This window comes from Pieris napi, chromosome 22 (genome assembly GCF_905475465.1).
Source record: "Pieris napi chromosome 22, ilPieNapi1.2, whole genome shotgun sequence".
Lineage (NCBI taxonomy): Eukaryota > Metazoa > Arthropoda > Insecta > Lepidoptera > Pieridae > Pieris > Pieris napi.
The window spans coordinates 1,599,712-1,620,584 of NC_062255.1; the positions used below are offsets into that span (position 1 = coordinate 1,599,712).

Below are 20,873 nucleotides of genomic sequence, written 5' to 3' on the forward strand. Positions count from 1 at the left end.
TGTCCCAATTTCGAAAATGTCTTACTGTCTGTGAGGGTTTGAAAACTGAAAATATTCTATAAATGTCACTCATATAAGCCATTAAATGTAATTAAAAGAGGTTCAGATAAAATGGTTTTATTTAATGTTTCCTGTGTTATCAAAATATACTTGTATACTTGTATGGTAAATATGTGAATGGGAATTTGTGATGTGGTAACATGTGTAATACACATGACAAAGTAACATTTTATATCAATCAAAACTTCGACAACTTTTGAGTTTAATAGAGTCCAATTCTAATCTGTAACTGTGCAGACTTGGTATTGTTCAATCCAGTCATTTGGATCTCTTTTAAATGCCTGCAAAAAAACAAAGGTATAAATGGAGGCACTTTTCTACACCTGTATTTCCAAAACCCTCTAAACAAAGTCAAAGAGAAACCTAATAAAAGAAAATAACAACTTTCTGTATATTTATAAAAAAAAATTTTCTAACCTAACCTAACATTCCTTGTTCTATCTGTTTCAACACAAAAAATTTTCACTGGGAAAGCCAGGTTCTTATTAAGAGTTTTGGTTACTTATTAGTTATTTAGAAGTAAGTAGAAACATTGAATCATTTTTATAAAGAACTTGCCTGTGCCATTTTGTTAAGTAGAAATATTTTTGGTACTTCTTCAATGGCTCTTTGACCCCATTCGAAAACATATCTCGCTAATTCATTTTCCCCAACCTGAAAATATTAAATTGTGACACTATAACAATGCAGGAAGTCACACCACGTGAAATATAGTACATAGTATTATAAAATAATTCTTTTTTTTAAGGAAAATTTTGTGAAATTACCTTGGTATACTTTAGATATAATTGCTTAGTAAATAAATTAGTAATTATTTTGCGCCCTGCATTATCTGTTTCTTTTAGGAGACCAGTTTCGGTGAGAAAATTCCACATATCATCTGAAATAAAGTTTAATGATTATAAATTTATTGTTTATGTAGGTTAATGTTATACAAATAACTCGATCCTAACAATAATAAACTATTTAAAAAAATGGAAATCATTTTCAACTATAATTTGTTGGGTAATAAGCACCCTACATTAATACTTCAGAATCATCTACTGTATTAACACTTTAAATCAATGATAAAGTTTACATTTTTAATACTGCACCAATTATTTTTTCTGTAATTGCACTTGTATAATGTGACATCAAACACTAGTAACCCAAGTAATAAATAGAGCAGCGAAGGTGAATTTCATTACTTTTCTCTGAAATGTGAGTGAGAGTTGTATGGTGTAGAAATGATTTGTAGTGCTAGTGATCAAATTTGTCTATAAAGGTCCAAAGAAACTGTTGATTCTGTCCCTATCTGTTCTGATTTTGATATAATTATTTATGTCACAGTTTCACAAGTTTCATAGAGTATTGAATTTTGTATTATGAGGGTGAGATCAGATGTGAGATTCATGAATCCTTCATCACCATAAACAGTAGTGAGTATTTTAACATGTATAAGTAGTTAATACCATCTTTTACAGGTCCTCCAGTCATAAAAATATGTGTCAGTGCTGCCACAAGCAGCTGTCTGTGAGAAACATCAGTTACTGTAGATAACAAGGAATCTTCACATAGTTCAGCCAAAACTACAATATATTGAACTCCAGATTTTGATGCTATTTGCACTAATTTAAAACCATAGATCTGAAACAAAAAATATTTTTATAACCTTAAAGTTAAATAAATTCATAAGTAAAATCTTCTTCCTACTCATGAACATTCCTTATGTTTGGAAACCTAGTCATTATTTATCAATGATAAATAATTGATAATAAAGTTATATTTTACATCATTAAAACTTATTTTAAATGTAAACCTGACAAGAATGTTTCTAATCTTTACAAGTATAAGTTGTCTTAATTATTTGTATACCTTTTTTAAAACTCTTTCAGATTCCAATATGATAGAATTCATATCATTTTGGGAGATTTGTGAAGACGTACTGAGATAATCTTTGATTTCACTTCTTTTGATTGGCACTTTGCTTCCTTCACGACATAATATATAACGAACACACTCCGTCACTGCATTTGTGTTGGTATTTAGGGACTCTTCAACTCTAGATGTACTTCCCTCTTTCCTCGTTCCTCGAACCATATTTCCAAGCTTCAGCTATGGATGTTTTATCGTGGAGAGAGCATATAAAATATAGTTCCTTTTTGTATTATTGTACTTCTTTGACTATGCACAGTCCTCCTTCACCAGTCCACTTCTATATAATGTACCCCCTAGAATCAACTTTAAATAGTTAAAATAACCCTAAATATCGATTAAAACCCCTAAAGTGTTTGTAGTTTGTACTTTGTTAATTGTTGTACACTCGTTTTGGGAAATGAGTTATGAGAGGTAATTTGAAATTTCAAATATAGGTACGTCAAAAATACAACAAGTATAGTTCTACCGGTAGCTCATGACAAACAGGGAAATAAAGATTTGTATTGGGCAATACTGGGGAGATTTGATTAAATGATCTGGATACTGTTTAGATTTTATTTATGTATTTATTATTAATGAACATGAAGTATGTCGTGCCCGTAGAGCGAAAACTTATTAAGTCCTAGTCCTTTTCCCTGCTCTAAAGGGTTCCAACCGGTGAAATCGTTATACTTGGTGATTTTAACGCCCACCATGCCGATTGGCTCGGCTCTGGATACACCGGAAAGATCCTTTCACGACTTTGCTTTAGCATACGACTTGACGCAAATGGTCCCTGCTATTACGAGAATTCCAGATGTGGATGGACCTTCTGCTGACTTCGCATCGACGCAACGACCAAGTCTCTGTTTGACCCGCCATTGGGTTCATTGGAGAATTGCTCCAGACGAGCATTGGCCCTTTCATGCACTCTCCATGGCCTCGCTTTTCAAGCTGTCACCGCGTGTATACTACAAATTTTTGTCCTTCCATCCTTTCGAATGAAGAATGAGAATGCTTTAATTGAGAATGCCTGGGCACAAGTGGCGACACCCTGTGATGCAACTATCGGTGAACGTAAAAAAGACATAAAACTCAGCATCCAGGTCTTTCAAACGGGAAATCGCAAAGACAAAGTCAGAGTTGGCGAGAAATTAGCCCATCTCCCTTCGGTGACTTGAGCCTTCTGGTCTCTTGCCAAAGCTGTCCAAGGGAATAGACGCGTTATAAAAATTGATGAGAGTGAAATTTTACGATGCGCGCGCACTGTGACACAAAATTAACAGAATGAAGTTGCCCACGGAAGATGCTATGGCATTGGACATAATTTAAAAACAACAATCGAATAATAATAGAATTTATGTTACACTTAATGTAAGATAATAATAATAAATATTTATTTATTTTATTTTTCAAATGTAAACTGAACTTAATGTCTATTATGACTCCTTTTCCAGTCTTTGATTATTTAATTGTAATTAATTATTTGCATGCAATCAAAAACTATTTTTAATAATGCCAAAGAAGTATAACTTCTTACGCGTGTACATGCAACCTTTTTTTAAAGACATAAAGAGAACATGGTTCTTTATTAGGTCTTGTAAATTTCTCTCTATACAATTCGTAAATTTTGGCGATTGTAAGTTTGCTATCCAAATACTGTCTCTGGCTTTTCTCTGCAATAGTTAGATTTCCGGTGAAAAGAGTTGATATGATCAACAACTTTTTCTTCCATCTCTAAACTGATAGTATGAAATAGCTGTTAGTCTGAAGTTGAAGCTTCTTGATATTTTAGTTATAGCCACGCTTGAGTGTACATTTAATTATGTTTGTTGGTTGGGCTCTAGCCTAGAGGCGTAATACAAATTGTATTGAATATATATCTTGATTCCCCCTAAATTTGGGGTGTAAACCCCCATGTTGGCATCACTATGCAATTTATAAAAGAAAACCCCAATTAAATTTTATTATAATACATTATATTAGAGGTAAACTATGGACTAAATTCAATCCTTCCTTCATGTGGTCGACAGAGTATTGACAATTAACTATAATAGATGCAAACAAGTCAACGGTCATATGTCAAGTTATAGTGCTTATTACCAATTCCTTTGCCTTACCAATTAGGGATAAATTAATTTCATCATCATCATCGTATATAGTGTTTTTTTATGGTCCGCACGGTTTGTACATTGTGGCCCAGGGTAAAAACAGAGAAACGGTAATCTATAAAATAAGAGATCAATTCTTAAAAAAGGAGTTTAAGAACAGACATTTACATATTATATTATCCAAACAGTATATAGTGTTGTATCAGTATTATTATAGGTCTACCAGAATCTGATGGCAATTTTTTTTTTTAAAATTAGCGATTTTCATATGGCAATAAAAGAAAAATTTCATCTGTCAACTGAAATTTCGAGGAATTGTTTTTGGTTTGGCTTCAAATGTCCTTTAAAATGTGATGAAAATGTCGAAGAAACCTCTTCGATCGCAAGCAAGACATATTGTTTTCAATGTTTATCAAGCATTGACTGGTTAGTAGGAATGACACGTCTTGATACTTTGGTTTATGGGATTTTTCGTGTGTATTATATTATGTACTTATACTAAACTTAGGTTTATTTCAGGGGTTTCTTATACCACAAATAAACTTGGATAGTTTTGATTTAGAATTGATCAGAAATAAGATAAATGAGTTTTACACTGTTTCTTTCTCTCAAATAGGGATTGATGAATAGCGAAAATCTTGTGAACATGTAATAAAAATTGAAAATCAGTTCATAGAACAAGATCGGTTAATTGAGATGCAGGAGGAAAGGTTTATTATAAATACTGCGTTGAAGACTTTTTTTATGGATGTGCAGTATTTGGAACCATTTTCAAATTCTTAATTAATGAATAAACTCATGAACAGAGTAATTGGAGTTTTCATCTAAATTTCAAACCCCACATTCACCAAATTTTCAAAAATTATCATTGCATAAATTTTTATATATTTTGCATGTATCACACACAGAATCAGCCGCTATAAGGAAAAAAAAGTATCAAAACGTTTTACTCCAATTTCCCCAGTATTGCTAGCGTCAATTTCTTTTTTCCCTTTTTGCCATCAGATCCTGGTAGACCTATAGTACATAAATGTTCTGTGTTCGTAATGTGTTAAGGTTACAGTTACACTTGACAGTGTCACTTGACTGTGTTATTTAATGAAACCATTTTGTAATTTTTCTATTTTTGCCAATTGACTATTTGGGTCTAAGCTGAGAGCACGCTCTGCGCTTTTTGCAAGTAATTATTTTGGAGCTGATTGGAACCAAACTTGTAAGTCTATCACTTGACACTTTGTTTTAAATCAGTATGTAATATATTAAATCATTGGTACTGTAATAACCCTCTATTCAGTCTACGACTGCAAATACCGGCTCAAATAATCCTGCATCACTAATATTGAATTGATATTAAGATAAATTGGTCTCGTTCCGTTCATTCAAGGCCGTCAAGTCTCTAATAAGTCTAATAAGTCAAGTTTACTTTTAGTATTAAAAGTGTTAAATAATTAACACAATTCATATTTCTTATAAAAAAGTGCAGGATAAACTTTCCAACATGGACCATCGATTTAAATACCCCTATTTTTTTGTAGATAGTACTCACCAAATGAAAGCGTTTTGCAAAGTTTTAGATTACGGAAACTTACGGTTCATGAAATACATTTATTTTCACTTTTCATACTTTGGCTAATAACACGCAATTACAAAATAAATTTGACAAATAATCGATGTCAAACGTCAATTACTTCACGTTTCAATTAGTGTAGGGTTCCGAAAATTTTGAAAGTATCGATACCTACTGGTTTGTATTTTCTAAGTTTGCAACTTTTTGTATTAACTAATTCTTACTAGAAAAAAATGTTCTCTCACTTATTTAACATCCAAAAAGTACCCAAAACCGAATCAGAGCACCCCACTGTGATCATGTCTGCCCTACCCCTAGTGTGTATATAAAAAGCTTCGAAGCGCGGAGGAAGAGCAGCCCCCACCCACTGTAATAAAACACAGTCAGGCCTCCGCAGATTCGGCTCTTAGCCGCTACGGCTGGAATAAAATGCCTGTACTTTGGTACGCAAGGGCGGAGGGGCTGCATTTCCCGTAGCGCGCGCCGGAACCGTCCAAAAAACCAATTATTATCTATTGTTCGGTTAGGTTAGGTTAGTATATTAATATTTTTTTTAAATAACTGTTTCTGGCGCGTTAATGAGGTTGGGGGTTATTATTATAAAACCAAAAATTTCAAAAATTTGGAAATAATAAATAATTTAAAAAAATCGATTATTTTTTATTTATCGATTTTTCATGCTAAAAACAATCGATTAATTAAAAAGCAGAATGTCATTGCAGAGACACCTACATAATCAGTATTATCAAATTCGGGCGACGGATTTCTAAATCGTTTCCATTCTAACCTTAAAACTTTAACCATGGTGTTCCGCAGGGTGTGGCACAGGGGGGTAGTGCCCCGCCCCCTCCCCCCAAAAACCTCAAATATCGATGGTCCATATTGGAAAGTTTAACCTTTGGTCGAAAAAACCGATAGTCGTAACAGCCGATGACGTTGTTATTAAGTACCTAAAACAATAGAATTCAGCCGGGACCTTTGATTTTGGTCAATATAACCGGTATGTTGTTCTAAACGATGTCGTCATAAACGGTTTTGGCTGTATAATTATTATAAAATATATTTTAGGTAGGTATAAATCATAGAAGATGAACAAAAAATAGAGTAAAATAAAAACAATAGACCAATAATAATTATATGGTGTATCATATTTTTAAATTTAGAATATGTTTATTGTGCCTTATGTAAATTAATGCTTTTTTAACTGTCATGAAGATAGTGGAGTATTTACTTAAAAAAAATGAAGAATAGAAAAACTTTAATACATTTGGATGATTTTTTTTATTTGGTTTCTAATTAGTACACATACAATAAAGAATGATTAAATAAAATAATAAAATTACATTTTTGTATGCTAAATTATGTTTGCAGCCTTGAGTACTATGGTTTTTTCATTTCCAAAAAATTATTCAACTAAACCCAATCATATTCTTTGGCCTATTTAGGGCTCTGTAAATTTTCTTTAGTCTCGTTGTTTCCATTTCTACTCATTTTATATATTAAAGGACTGTAAAATTTAAAGATTAATATCAATAAACATTTCAGATCATCATGCCTAATGTAAAGTTCTCCTACTTCCCCGTTAAGGCTCTCGGTGAGACTGTTCGTCTACTCCTCTCTTATGGTGGCCAGGAATTTGAAGACAACAGAGTTTCCATGGAGGACTGGCCTGCGTTTAAGCCATGTATGTGTATTTAGTAAGCATATATATCAAATAGTTTACACAAACAATCGACTGACGACTCATTGGTCTAGTGGTTAGTACCCCTGACTGCGAATCCATGGGTCCCGAGTTCGATCCCCGGCTGAGACGAACATCGATGTGATGAGCATTTGGTGTTCTGCTTAGGTCTTGGGTGTTTAAATATATATTTATATATCTATCTATCTATGTATGTATATCCGTTGCCTAGTACCCATAACACAAGCTTCACCAGCTTAGCATGGGACTCAGTCAATTGGTGTGAATTGTCTTTAAAAAAAAACTGAAGCATAGAAATAGAGATGCTAGAAAAGTAGAGAAAAGAAGGGTATAACCCTTCTTTTCTATACCTAAAAGTTACCCTTATGTGGTGAAAAGTAATGGAAAGTCGGTAATAATATTAACAAACGCGTAATTCAATCCCCGCCCCGTAACGTTTTACGAGAGAAAAATTACCTAATGTACTGTCTTCCAAACCGAGTAGTGGCTGACTGTAAAGTGTAGTTAGTTCTCGAAAGTGTAATTAATGGACTATTCAAATTGAGCGTCGCTGTCTGACAACCTGTAACCTTGTATGTCCAGAGAACCAAACATTACAGGTAACGAAAAAAATGTTTAATTTCGTCAATGTTCGTTAAAATATTATTATGTGTTTTTGTCCATAGTTTTGATCATGATTATACCAGTTGAATGACATAAGTGTCTAAGAATAAACAATAAATGTTTTTTTGACATACGAGGTTATCATCCTATAGTGACGATAGGTAACAAAATGTACACTTATGAACGTCAGGAAATAAATATATATGAAATGATTCTAATTCTACTGCCAGTTCTCAATCAAGGACGTAGAACGGAAGAGAAGAACTGGCAATAAACTCTCCGCCACTCTTTTTATTTTTGAAAATTTCTCCAAATCCGCAAATACTCGCGCATCAGCTTATTAAGCTGCTAGTGTGTTTATCTGCATAATAATAAAATATTTCGACTGATTTTCTCACTCAAGGAAAATTACTATTCAACGTATGATGTTCAGTATTATGTATGCTACCAGCGCTTGTATTGAATGACTTGCATTTTTAAAATTCCGTGTTTATTCTAATTTCCTGTTACGCCAATAGGGTCAACTCATATCGCTTGCCCCGCGAAACAAAAGCAAAATCTATTTTTGGTAATGCTATTATTACTAGGTATATACTACATTATATATATAGGATATTAATTACATTAGATATATAAATACATATAAAATAAAAGCTATTTTATTTTCCTATTTGATGTTTTAAACATTGTAGTTATGTATTTAGTGTAATAGTTATAAAATAACTTTATCTAATTAGACTGAAGAGCAAGAGCGTTTTACGATTGTCTAAACGAAAATTACGAACGACAATAACCACACATTACGACGGTAATTTTGACGAATGTCTAGAACGTACAACCCGTGCGCGATAAGTTGGGACCCGAGCGCGGTGACGTCACAGTGGCGTGTTTGTACCGTCCGCAAAAAAGCGAACACAACGAGCAGCCGCCGCGGCTTCGTCTTTGTTTTTTTTAACCTAATTTATTATGTTACTCAGGGATGATGCTGCTTTTTATCTTATCTTTATTTTTTTTTTACACTATTTGAATACAATAGAATACTATTTAATTATGTATCACAGAAAGTGAAGGAAGGTAACGTTTTGTAATGAATAAAGATATAATGTTTAAGTTCATACATTTATTTTACTCGTATCTATTATTTACAACTGGTCAACAGGTACACAAAACTGTTTGTTCCGTTTTTCGTTTTCACATAACTCTAACACTTTTAGCACGAGGTTTCTTTCTCCGCTATGTAAAGGTTTACCCTTCATAATGATAACAAAAAAAACTTAACAAGAACTATAACAACAAAAACTACAACAACAAAACAATAACACAAACGAAACTAAAAGGATTCCAGAGCGCGTCGTTACGTGACGTAAGCCAGATAAAAATCCTAGTAGAAAACTTGCGATGCGAACGGTACAATACGGGCGCCATCGGGGAAGTGCAGGGGAAGCGGGCGGGAAGCCGCATTCCTAGAAGGTCCCAACTTATCGCGCACGTGTTATAATGATGTATTACCACTGTTTTCGTGGAAATATTATGACGTTGGTGAAACAGAGATATATTATTACCACTCTTTATTTGTTTTTAAAATGTTAACTTTTATGATTTTTTGGTAGAATTACAATCTAAACTATATATCTTTATTGTGATCTATTTCACGAAAGCAAAATTAGGTAAACGAGTATTACTAACATAGTGACGGATATTAATTTTATTGGCTTTATAGCCATTATCGTGTTTTTTTATAAAAAAAGTGTGTGTGTACAAAGTACACATGTCAGAAGTGAAACTTCAGTGGCAAACTAATCTTGAAGTGTTGTTCATATTTATACAAATCTAAAAGTTTAGATTTCCGATACTTAGAGGGACGGAAAAAGGAAGATATGTTAGGAATTTAATGAATTTAATTGTCATTAAAATATTAAGCGTCGAATAATAAATAATAAATAATACATAATAAATAATAATAAAAAAATAATAAATAATAATAAAAAATAATAAATAATACATAATAAAAAATTAATAATTAATAATAAATAATGTGACGGTAAATTTTTTTCCAACGCCGATAAAGAAGTTTGACTTCAAAAAGGAACATGGCGCGTAACCGAAAAACGTGACGCGTAACGCAAAAATATTACACTAAATTTTTTTCCAACCCCGATAAAGAAGTTTCGCTTCAATAAAATGTTTTGCAAAAATTCTGAATTTAATTACAGTTATTACAGTTAGTACATCACTCAAGGAAGGCAAAAATTACAAAACATTAAAACAGTGGTAATATTGCTTTACGACTTTGTATCCCGGGGTAAGCGATATCTATTAAAACCAGTTTCGAACCGGTTTTCGTGAATTTTTTGATCTTTTTAACAATAGTTTTTTTAAGTAATTTTACCTAAAACCATATTGAATTAGACCCCTTAACTTTCCTTAGGAATTACAAGATCTATAGGTAAAAAATTGTAGCGTGAACTGTATACGTATTTCGGAATCCAATACGTTTTTCATATATACGAGTCATCATCATTATAAGTTTACTAGAATAGAACATACGCATAACGTTAATACTCGGAACAAACGCAGGCTGGAATTTCCCCGTAGACTACCTAAAGTTAGTAATTCTTTTTTGGGGAAAGGGATATTCTTCTTTAATAAAATCCCAGAGGCTCTTTTATCTCTGCCTTTCAATAAATTTAAGAAATGTATTAAAGAAAAGCTGTGTAAAAAGGCTACTATAAAGTTGACGATTATCTAGTTGATAAAAGGGCCTGGGACTAATGCTAGACAGGCTACGTCTAATTAATTTGCGATATTCGTTTTTAAATAAGTTTAGTTGGATGATTTGCTATTTTAAAAGAGTACCGTGACTTTTTTACGCCGACCTACACCCTCTGTCTTCTTTGGCGATGTCTACCGATTCAAATTTAATGACGTGGAATAAGTGATACATACCTTTATCTTATACTAGCTGACCCGGCTAACTTCGTTCTGCCTTAATAATAATATCGTTGTTACTTTAGTTAAACTTATTTTAGGATTTCATTAAGGTGATAACTTTTTTGCAAATAGAGAAATGTTTTATTGCTTGCCATTGCAAAAGAAGAATGGCAGTTTTACACATTAGGCCTCTTCTCTCTAACGCCAATATTGCGATACTGCATGTTAAAGCACTTTCTGCTTTACAACATTTTTTGATGAGGTAACACATGTTTTCGATCAAGATCAAAGCCTGGTTATGCATCTCCTCATTTACCTCAAGTTCGGAATTTCTTGAAGTGACACGAATTCGACGTAAAATGATGCGTAGTTTTGTCACCACATGCCGTGTGCATTCGTAAAATTAATTAATTTATTTATTGTTATTCGATAACTTATCCGATATTTTATTACTTATTCTGCTATTCGGAGTGGAGAAAAATCCATCAAAAAAGACATAACTAACATCGGTCCAGCCGATCTCGAGTTATAAGTGTTGTAACAAACACGACTTTCTTTTATATATATAGATTTCATAATAAACCTATTTTATAAGCCATTCTTTCCTCGTCTACATTCTCCTTCAACTTGACCACCATTGGGCGGCCAGTTTGTTTTTTGTTATGTCTTTCAACGAGCCTTCGGGTCATTGTGTCTTGGATGTTATCTTGATATTATGTATAGTAGAACATTGATATCGTTATAACAAGACCCAATTCTCTCCACACGAGGGTTCATTGATTATTATCAATGGCTTCTGTTTTAAGTAAGATAACATAACACAGAACGACCTTATTTACAAATATATTACATAGATAAATATGTTACATAAGACTTTTTGTTATATAGACCCAAATGTTTTGCATATCGATAAGTGTGGATGTCCTTGGAAGTGGATTACTTAACATTCGTTTTGATAAAGGATTGGTTTGATAAAGGTTAAGTAATATCGGAATTGATAAAAAACATTATATAACTTTGAGTAGTGTTGGCCTAGTGGCTTCAGCGTGCGACTCTCATTCCTGAGGTCGGTTCGAGGTAGGTTAGATCCCCGGCTGTGCACCAATGGGCTTTCTTTCTATGTGCGCATTTAAAATTCGGTCGAACTGTGATGGAAAACATCGTGAGGAAACCGGCTTGTCTTAGAGTTTAGACCCAAAAAGTTGACGGCGTGTCCTGTGAAAGGAGGCTGACTTGCCTATTAAATTGATGGCTGATTTACACAGGGTAAGTAGACAAGTCAGTCGCAGCGCCAAAGTCGGCGCCGCGACTGACTTTAACTGTTTACATGAAGGAAGTAGTAGTGGTGCGTTTCTCACGATGACCACACGTGTGTGAAGTCAGTGGGAAAAATGAATTCGCGAAAACAACTGAAACGACGATTTAATTATTTGTTGAAAAATTTATCAATTTTGCTGTTGAATGAGTTAATAGAAATGGTAGAAAATGAGATAACTAAAAATGAACGACAATGGGTAAGAAAATGGATTGACGATAGAAACGAAACTGGTGGCTCTGCTTTGTTGCTGAAGCAATTGCGATTTGAAGATCCTGCGGAGTACAAACTGGCCATATAATTGCACCAATTTTATGGTTTCGTCTTCGCTAAACTTCATTTTTATCGCCAGCGAAAAAAACGTGGTCACTCTACAACGCAGTGGCAGTGACTAGCCACGCACTGACTTGTCTGTTTACACGGGGTTTATTTGGCTGGCGCGGGGGTGCGCGGGTGGCGGGGGGCGCCAACTGACTTTAAAATATTCGTGTCCGAATATTCAAGTCAGCGCTGACTTCAAGCCACTGTACTGACTTCAAATCAGTTTACACAGGGTTTTTTTCGGGTCAGCACTGACTTGCCTCGAATTTGTAGTCAGTTACTGACCCTGTGTAAATCAGCTCTGACAAATTGCGCTTATTTGGATACGTACACACTACACAGTTGACATGCGATTAATGTTTAATCAGGTGGTCTTGTTAATTTTTCTTGTTCACATACAATGTGTAAGGGTAAATTTCAGAGTGGCGACTTAGGGAGCGTTCAAGTATTACGTAACCCAATTTTGGAGATTATTGACCCCCCCCCCCCCACCATGTAACTCGCCGTAACGTTTTTCATTACCCTAGTACAGTACTGTACTCAAGTATAGTAAAACGTTTCGTGACCACCTTGTGTCTCTTTAATTACTATTATGTGGTGTAAGTCGAAAATAATATTAACAATAACGCGTAAGTCAATCCCCGCCCCGCATCGTAACGTTTTACAAAAGGAAAAATCTCGTTACATAATACTTGAACGCACCCTTAGCGCTTAGAAAAGTTAATGCACTTACTACACATCCAATATGTTTTCGACATACATGTAATTCCCAATGTTACCCTAAGCTTCAAAAGGTTGCCTATACAGAAAAATAGTAATAGTTGCCAGTCACAATTAATCTAATCAGGCGATAACACCAACCATGTGCATACTAATATTATTTACACTCGCACCGCGCCGACGTATGTTATAAATGTGGGAGTACTTTGATCCGCGCTTTTAGCTAACAATTTAAAAGCCGCCTTCCCCGGTGAAGGTGGTTTTTTACTCTTAGTAGACTTTGCCGGGCGGCTTTTAATTTGTCCTTAGCTATTTGATAATATCCGGATCCGATAAAATGTTTCGGGGCCGTTTGAAGATGCGGCGGCTTTGATAACGTCCGCCACCCGCCAAAGGGTTCTATCCTAATCGTGCGCAAACGATTGAACATGGCAACAGATAATATTACGATTGCAAAAAACAGTAATATGGCAACTTTCCAGAGTAAATATTTATAAATATCTAACTAATATAGGAATCTGGAATCATTCTAGTAGTTCAATCATTAATTAATTCGAATTAAATATTCCTGCTTTATCATTATGATAATATGATAGAATGCAGTGTAAAAAAACCTTCTAGAGTTTCAACAAATTATTTTTTACAGCGACACCTTTTGGTCAGATGCCGGTACTAGAGATCGATGGTAAGTCTTACGCACAGAGCATTGCCATCTCCCGCTACCTGGGCCGCAAGTACGGCCTCTCCGGAGCTGACGCTGAAGAGGATCTGGAGATCGACCAGAATGTCGACTTCGTTAATGATATCCGTGCGAGTAAGTAATATTAATTGTAATATTTGACATCGATTCCGCCTCGGAGACTAAACCCACCCACTTTCGAATCCCGGGGAAAGAAGTTTTTTTACGTTTATTTTTATTAATAGTCACGAAAACATTTACGTAATCATTTAACGGTATCTTATCGCTTCTAATTCTAAAAATTGCGCTGTATTTATCTATGACTGGTTAAAGTACATAATTGATTAAATATTATATAATAGTAGATATATAATAGTGAATTAGAATAATTTTTGTAACCAGCCGTTCAAATCGCGGCATCTTAGGAAGGAAGGGCATTTAACACCCGCTCGTACGCTGAAAACATCGTAATTAACCGACTTTAGAGCCAAAAAGAAAAGCAAAGAAAAAAAAGACATTTAAGTGAGTCTTCGATTTTGCCTAGGCTTTTGTCATTATTGTTGTTTCTTTTATAAATGACGGAAAAATAAGGTACAATGACTTAGAACTAGGCACAAAAACAAGAAAGCACGATTTTTTAGTTATTGAAGATCTGAGCATACTGAATACTATATATTTACAGTATATGTTACAAGCTATCTTTTCTAAAATTTGACAATTTTAATAAACATATTCTACTGATTTTTAACCTTGGGAATGAATACAGCCCTGCGATTCTGTAACTCACTTCACGCACTCACACAGCGGTTTTCGCATCGGCGGTCTCTCTCAAATCAGTCGTGAAGCAGTCATTTTATGATTTGGCATTCTGAAAAGGTTGGAGCTTGTACTTTATTGTTTATCAGAATGCCAAATCATAAAATGACTGCTTCACGACTGATTTGAGAGAGACCGCCGATGCGAAAACCGCTTTGTGAGTTACAGAATCGCAGGGCTGGACGACAATTTTAGTGCCTTGTAAGAAGTTACTGTTCTGTATTTGTTTATTAACAAAGCAAGAACCTGCGGATAAATGATATTATTAATGATGACTTCAGAAATTCTTTAATTAATTCTATTGACATTAACCATTTAAAGACTGTCAAATGATAACTTTAATTGTCTTTAAGTTTCAAAAGACAATATATAACAACATTATAAATTTATTTAACAAGCTCACAGTACACACCGCGCGACACTTATCGATCTCTTTGAGACAAACATGGGTAGTCTGTAAGTAGCTAACACACCCACGGCCATAGGCCGAATACACCATCGACCTGTGGACATAATGTAACATAGGGAAATAAACATCTTTCTATTCTATTAAGTTTCAAATGACATTTAATAATAATAAAATCATTATCGCCAATCTAGCAATATTGGCAATTTAAATAAACCACAATTATTATCAATCAAGATAGGCAGGAATCAAGATATTCAGAGGGTATTTCAGAGGAAAAAATTTATTAAGGGGGATTTTTACTCTATTCAATATATTTTTTTTCAATTATTAAAAAAATAATATACAGCTTAGATTTGATATATACATTTTAGAATTTTTGAAGTTATACTTTTTTCGGCGCGTCAGGGAAAAATGTTGCTAGTAAATTTGTACGATGCTCGCGCACACCGTCACAAAAAACCGACACGCTGAAGTTAGGCATATTCAACATTTTAGTTTTTTCTATTGTTACTGTCGTTTTTTCTACAAACGTAATACGTAACGTAATAAATGCAAGTAGAAAATTATTGTTTTTTTTTTACATATATATAATTGTAAATTGCATGTTTTTTTTTTACTTTTAATGTTTAAGTTATTTTCTTTTCTTCATTGTAATGCTTCCCTTTAAATGTTGTGCACATTTGTTATTGATGCACATGCATGTATCTTGTTTTCTATGTTATGTGTTCTCTGTAAGTGTTTGTATGTGTTTCGTTAGTGTGCCTTTTAAAATAAAATAAAAATAAAATAAATTATGGTAATTGAAGAAAAATATGTTGGCAACATTAGTAGACGGCGCCGCGTTTACGGGACCTTGGTGCCGCGGAGTCTAATTTTAGACGTAGGGTTACAATAAAGATGGAATAAATTACAGAGGCCGCTACCGTCCAATACGAAGCCGACGCGGAATTGAAGGCCAAAAAGAACGTGGAATTCACTAAGAACGTTTACCCGGCGTTGCTTGAGAAACTGGACGAGATCATCAAGAAGAACAACGGACACATTGCTGCCGGCAAGGTATTTATTTATCGTTACAGATTATGTCGACAGTCGAACAATTAAAAAGGAATAGAATATATATATATATATATATATATATATATAGTGTATACCTGCTAGCTAAACTGGCAAACGTTTTGCAATGTATATAGACCACAAGCCCATGAACAAAAAATACCTGTGAAATGACCCAACCTGAATTACGCTTAGAAGGCTGTTACTATATCTGAAAATAGCTCTGAGCACTATGCCGTCATTTCTGAGCGGTACATGTGAGTACGTGAGTGAATGGACTTTCTCAGGTACAATGGGGGAATTTCGACTAATTATTAATGTACGGCTTTGTTATAAGTGTATAGATGATTAAAAATAAATGTCGAAAAACCTAGTGCCGTACAAAAGTGATGGTGCCGGAAGTCGGTGCAAATTTTTAATTCGACGACAGTTGCAGGAGCAATATAGGTCATTTATTACTGTACGGCATTTGTGTCATTCCTTTTGGACACATATACAGATACTTTACCCGTAAACGCCGTACATATTTCCAGCGGAGCGGTCGAAAGCCAAGGGTCGGAACCCTACCCCTACACCCATTGACCCTAAGGTCATTGTAAAATGTACGGCAACATGTTCAAAATATTATTTAACACGGACAATAATGTTTTATAATTATGCCGTCCAAATATTATAGTTAATATTTGTGTAATTAAATATTTATCGAAATTTCAGGATTTACCAAGTTCTTACTGCTGTAAGATCAGAGAATAATGTACGGCAACTTGTTTTTTTACATAATGTTACTAAATATTACCGTTGTACATTATAGCCGTTCATTATAAATGGTAACAAATAAAAATATTATGATAAAAAATATATGAAATTTCCGAAATTTAGATGACTTTTCAAATGCTCCTAGAGTAATATGGGGAGTAATATTTTCAAAGATTATTGTTATTTTATATGTAACAAATATAAATAAACAAAAAAAACCAGATGCCGTACATTTTACTCCAGATTATTCTTTACAGCTGATAAAAACTTCGACGACGTTTGAGGTGTCCCTTAAGGTCATTAATAACTGTACATATCTGAGTATACTACAATAAGGCTGTAAAGTATATTTACAGCCTTATCGTACCAGCAGAGAGAGGTAAAGGAAAAATATTTTTAACAAAAATAAAAATATAATACAGGGCGTCTCAAAGTTATGAGACATGAAGGGAAAGTACCTTAAATATCGCAGATAGGGTATTTTACTAAAAGAAGACTTTATGTTATTTTTAAAAGTTAGTAATTCTGCATTCAAAGATTTTTTAAAAACTACTTGCCTCGTCTGGAAATCGAACCGGCTTAAATTAAAAAAAAAAACACCCCTACTTTTATGATGCCAATCGAAAGAATGGCCAAAACCTAATAACTTTTCTAAAGTAACAGACTCGTAGGGGATTTTTTTAGGCCGAATACGATAGATAATGTTTTTAATTTGATTAAAAAGATATATTCACGCTGTTCCTTTCTTTTAAAATACTATGTTACTTAAGAAGAGTTATTAGTTTTTGGCCATTCTTTCGATTGGCATCATAAAAGTAGGGGTGTTTTTTTTTACATTTAAGTCGGTTCGATTCCCAGACGAGGCAAGTAATTTTTAAAAAATCTTTGAATGCAGAATTAATAACTTTTAAAAATAACATAAAGTCTTCTTTTAGTAAAATACCCTATCTACGATATTTAAGGTACTTTCCCTTCATTTCCCATAACTTTGGGACGCCCTGTATTGGTAGGCGGTGGTAGCGGACTATCGAAAGTGTACGGCATTTATCTTTTATTGAAGATTGTCTTAAGTATTAATAACCTGTGTTATTGCCGTACAGATAAAAGTCACCGGAAAATGACTCTTTTCTGAGGAAAGTAATTTACCCCATACACCTATGTGTTCCACAAAAAATGTACGGCATGCTGGAAAATGTTATCTATTTGTGAAGTACTCTCAAGATCATTTAATTTTATGTTGTTTCATATCATCATCACCTATATGCTAATCAGACATATGTTGCGACCCTTGGCTTTCGACCGCTCCGCTGGGAATATGTACGGCGTTTACGGGTAAAGTATCTGTATATGTGTCCAAAAGGAATCACACAAATGCCGTACAGTAATAAATGACCTATATTGCTTCTGCAACTGTCGTCGAATTAAAAATTTGCACCGACTTCCGGCACCATCACTTTTGTACGGCACTAGGTTTTTCGACATTTATTTTTAATCATCTATACACTTATAACAAAGCCGTACATTAATAATTAGTCGAAATTCCACCATTGTACCTGAGAAAGTCCATTCACTCACGTACTCACATGTACCGCTCAGAAATGACGGCATAGTGCTCAAAGCTATTTTCAGATATAGTAACAGCCTTCTAAGCGTAATTCAGGTTGGGTCATTTCACAGGTATTTTTTGTTCATGGGCTTGTGGTCTAATATAATTTATAATAAAAAATAAGGGTTGATCGTAGAAGGGTGAAAATTAGGGGTTGTATGTATTTTTAATGATGTATCACAAAAAAATAAAATAAAAATTTATTATCTAAAATTTAAAAAAAAATTAATTTAGGGGTGGACTACCTTTAACATTTAGGGGATGAAAAATAGATGTTGTCCGATTCTCAGACATACCCAATATTGTGCATATTTCATTTCAAAATTTCATGAGAATCGGTCAAGCCGTTTCGGAGGAGTTTAACTACAAACACCGCGACACGAGAATTTTATATATTAGATTTATGTATATAAATACAATGATGTGGCCACATATTGAATTAAAAGTGTAACCCGTCTAGAGGCCCCTTAACGAAATTTAAATAATATAATATTAAATAAGGAACTTATGCATATATGTAACAATAAATTGTTAATTTAAAAAAAATTACATAATTCCAAAAACAGTTATTACGTGGTCGTTATCGTAGCAATTTAAAAAAAAAATTACAAGATAAAGACGAGTAATGACTGGCAATGATAACTATAGCTATACTATCATATTAATAAAATTAATAGCGTGTAGATTATATGACATAGTTTCCACAAGGATTTCGATATTTTTTAAATTTAAGTGAATGTTTGAAAATTTAAAAGTTTTTAAGAACAAATATAAGAAAATATCGCGTCGTAATGTATACAGGGTAATAAATACTGCGCTCGATTTCTTACAAATAAACTTCATACATGAAATCGAATTATAAAAACATTCCTTAATTTTTCCTTAGGGGGCGTCCATAAATTACGTGAGGTGTTTAAGGGAGGGAGGGGGTCGAGTCAAATCTTATTTAATCTTACGTTGGAGAGAGGGGGGGGGGGGTCTCAGCAAATATCACCAATTTTTTTCTAATTAATAAAAAATTAAGAAAACGGTTGACCCTAAAGGCTATCTCTGCAACTTCCCGCTAACTCCATACCTAAACGCTCAACATTTCACTTATTTTGTTTTAGTCGTAAATAAAAGCACGAAGCAATTTTTTTTTCTTTTTACTATAACAATCCAACGCGTGTACGTAAGAAACCCACATTTTGAAAAATCTCACGTGAGATTGGGGGATGGGGTTGAATAAAATCTCACGACATCTCACCAGGGGGGGAGGGAAGTACAGAGAATTTAAAAAAACACCTCACGTAATTTATGGACGCCCCCTTATATATCTGTTGAGATTCGTCGATCCTTAAGGACCCATCTGGTCGCCAAACTCCAAAAAAGTACATTGTTTCTTTCCATTTTTCGTCATCGTTTCATGAAGTAGGGCGAATGGAAAAAATATATGGTGGACTTGAGTAGTTAATGTATCCATTTTGAAAGATCGATACACGATTTAAATATCTTCGCTCGATAAAAAATCCAAACTTAGCCAATTTTTGACACTTTGAATTCATTTTATGACGAAAATGTATATAGAACATGATTTTGAAATTTACATAATAAAGTAATCCATTAAAAAAAAAATTATAAATTTACATTAATTTAATGTTTTACATAACTAATTGTTATTACGGGCCGGCGCGCCTCAGTGCTCCAGCTCTCCACTGCGCACCGCAGTCCACCAGAGACACTGACACAGCAAGTCGTGCTGGGATAGGGCCTTGTGTTTCATTTCTGTATTATTTTTCAGCTCACCTGGGCAGACTTCGTGTTCGCTGGAATGTTCGACTACTTAAAGACGATGCTCCAAATGCCAGACCTTGAAAAGAAATACCCAAGCTTCCAACAAGTGGTTGACGCGGTGTACTCGCAGCCCAAAGTCCAGGCCTACGCCAAGAAAGCACCTAAAACTGAATTTTAAAATAATATTTCTTTGTTTATTAATTATAATTTGTGAATGTATTTGATCTGCATCTTTATGATCTGAGGTTTAAATTAGAACGGGCAAAAATAAACCGAGTTATTACTGGCGATTAAATTAATATTTAAAAAAAAATTACAGTATCTGGCGTCACCGAAGTTTTTTGTCGGATATTTGTCCAAAATTTACAAAGTAACTGCATTTAATCATTTGTATTATTACGTAATAAGACAATGTGCCTTATTAATTTAAGTATATATGTATAAATAAAAAATAAGAGTATTATTTTCTTTTATTTAAAACCAGCTGGGAATTTAAAATTAATTAATTCTTTCTAAAAATGTACCCTCTTATTCATGCATACTAGCATCTTTTTT

General features: G+C 33.8%; 2 protein-coding genes across 2 annotated transcripts; one reads left to right on the top strand and one right to left on the bottom strand.

Moving 5' to 3' along the window:
* Positions 1–101: 101 nt before the first annotated feature.
* Positions 102–2,362, bottom strand: LOC125060582 (non-structural maintenance of chromosomes element 3 homolog). Its single transcript, XM_047665521.1, has 6 exons — positions 2,344–2,362; positions 1,915–2,270; positions 1,512–1,686; positions 828–940; positions 619–714; positions 102–341 (listed from the first exon to the last, which is right to left on the bottom strand). The coding sequence occupies exons 2-6, from the start codon at positions 2,137–2,139 to the stop codon at positions 279–281; spliced, it is 672 nt and encodes a 223-aa protein (XP_047521477.1). The 5' UTR covers positions 2,140–2,270; positions 2,344–2,362; the 3' UTR covers positions 102–278.
* Positions 2,363–5,139: 2,777 nt separating this feature from the next.
* Positions 5,140–20,779, top strand: LOC125060586 (glutathione S-transferase 2-like). The gene is made up of 5 exons (XM_047665524.1): positions 5,140–5,280; positions 7,180–7,318; positions 13,873–14,040; positions 16,044–16,186; positions 20,326–20,779. Exons 2-5 carry the CDS (start codon positions 7,186–7,188, stop codon positions 20,494–20,496), a joined length of 615 nt encoding a protein of 204 aa, XP_047521480.1. The 5' UTR covers positions 5,140–5,280; positions 7,180–7,185; the 3' UTR covers positions 20,497–20,779.
* Positions 20,780–20,873: the final 94 nt, after the last annotated feature.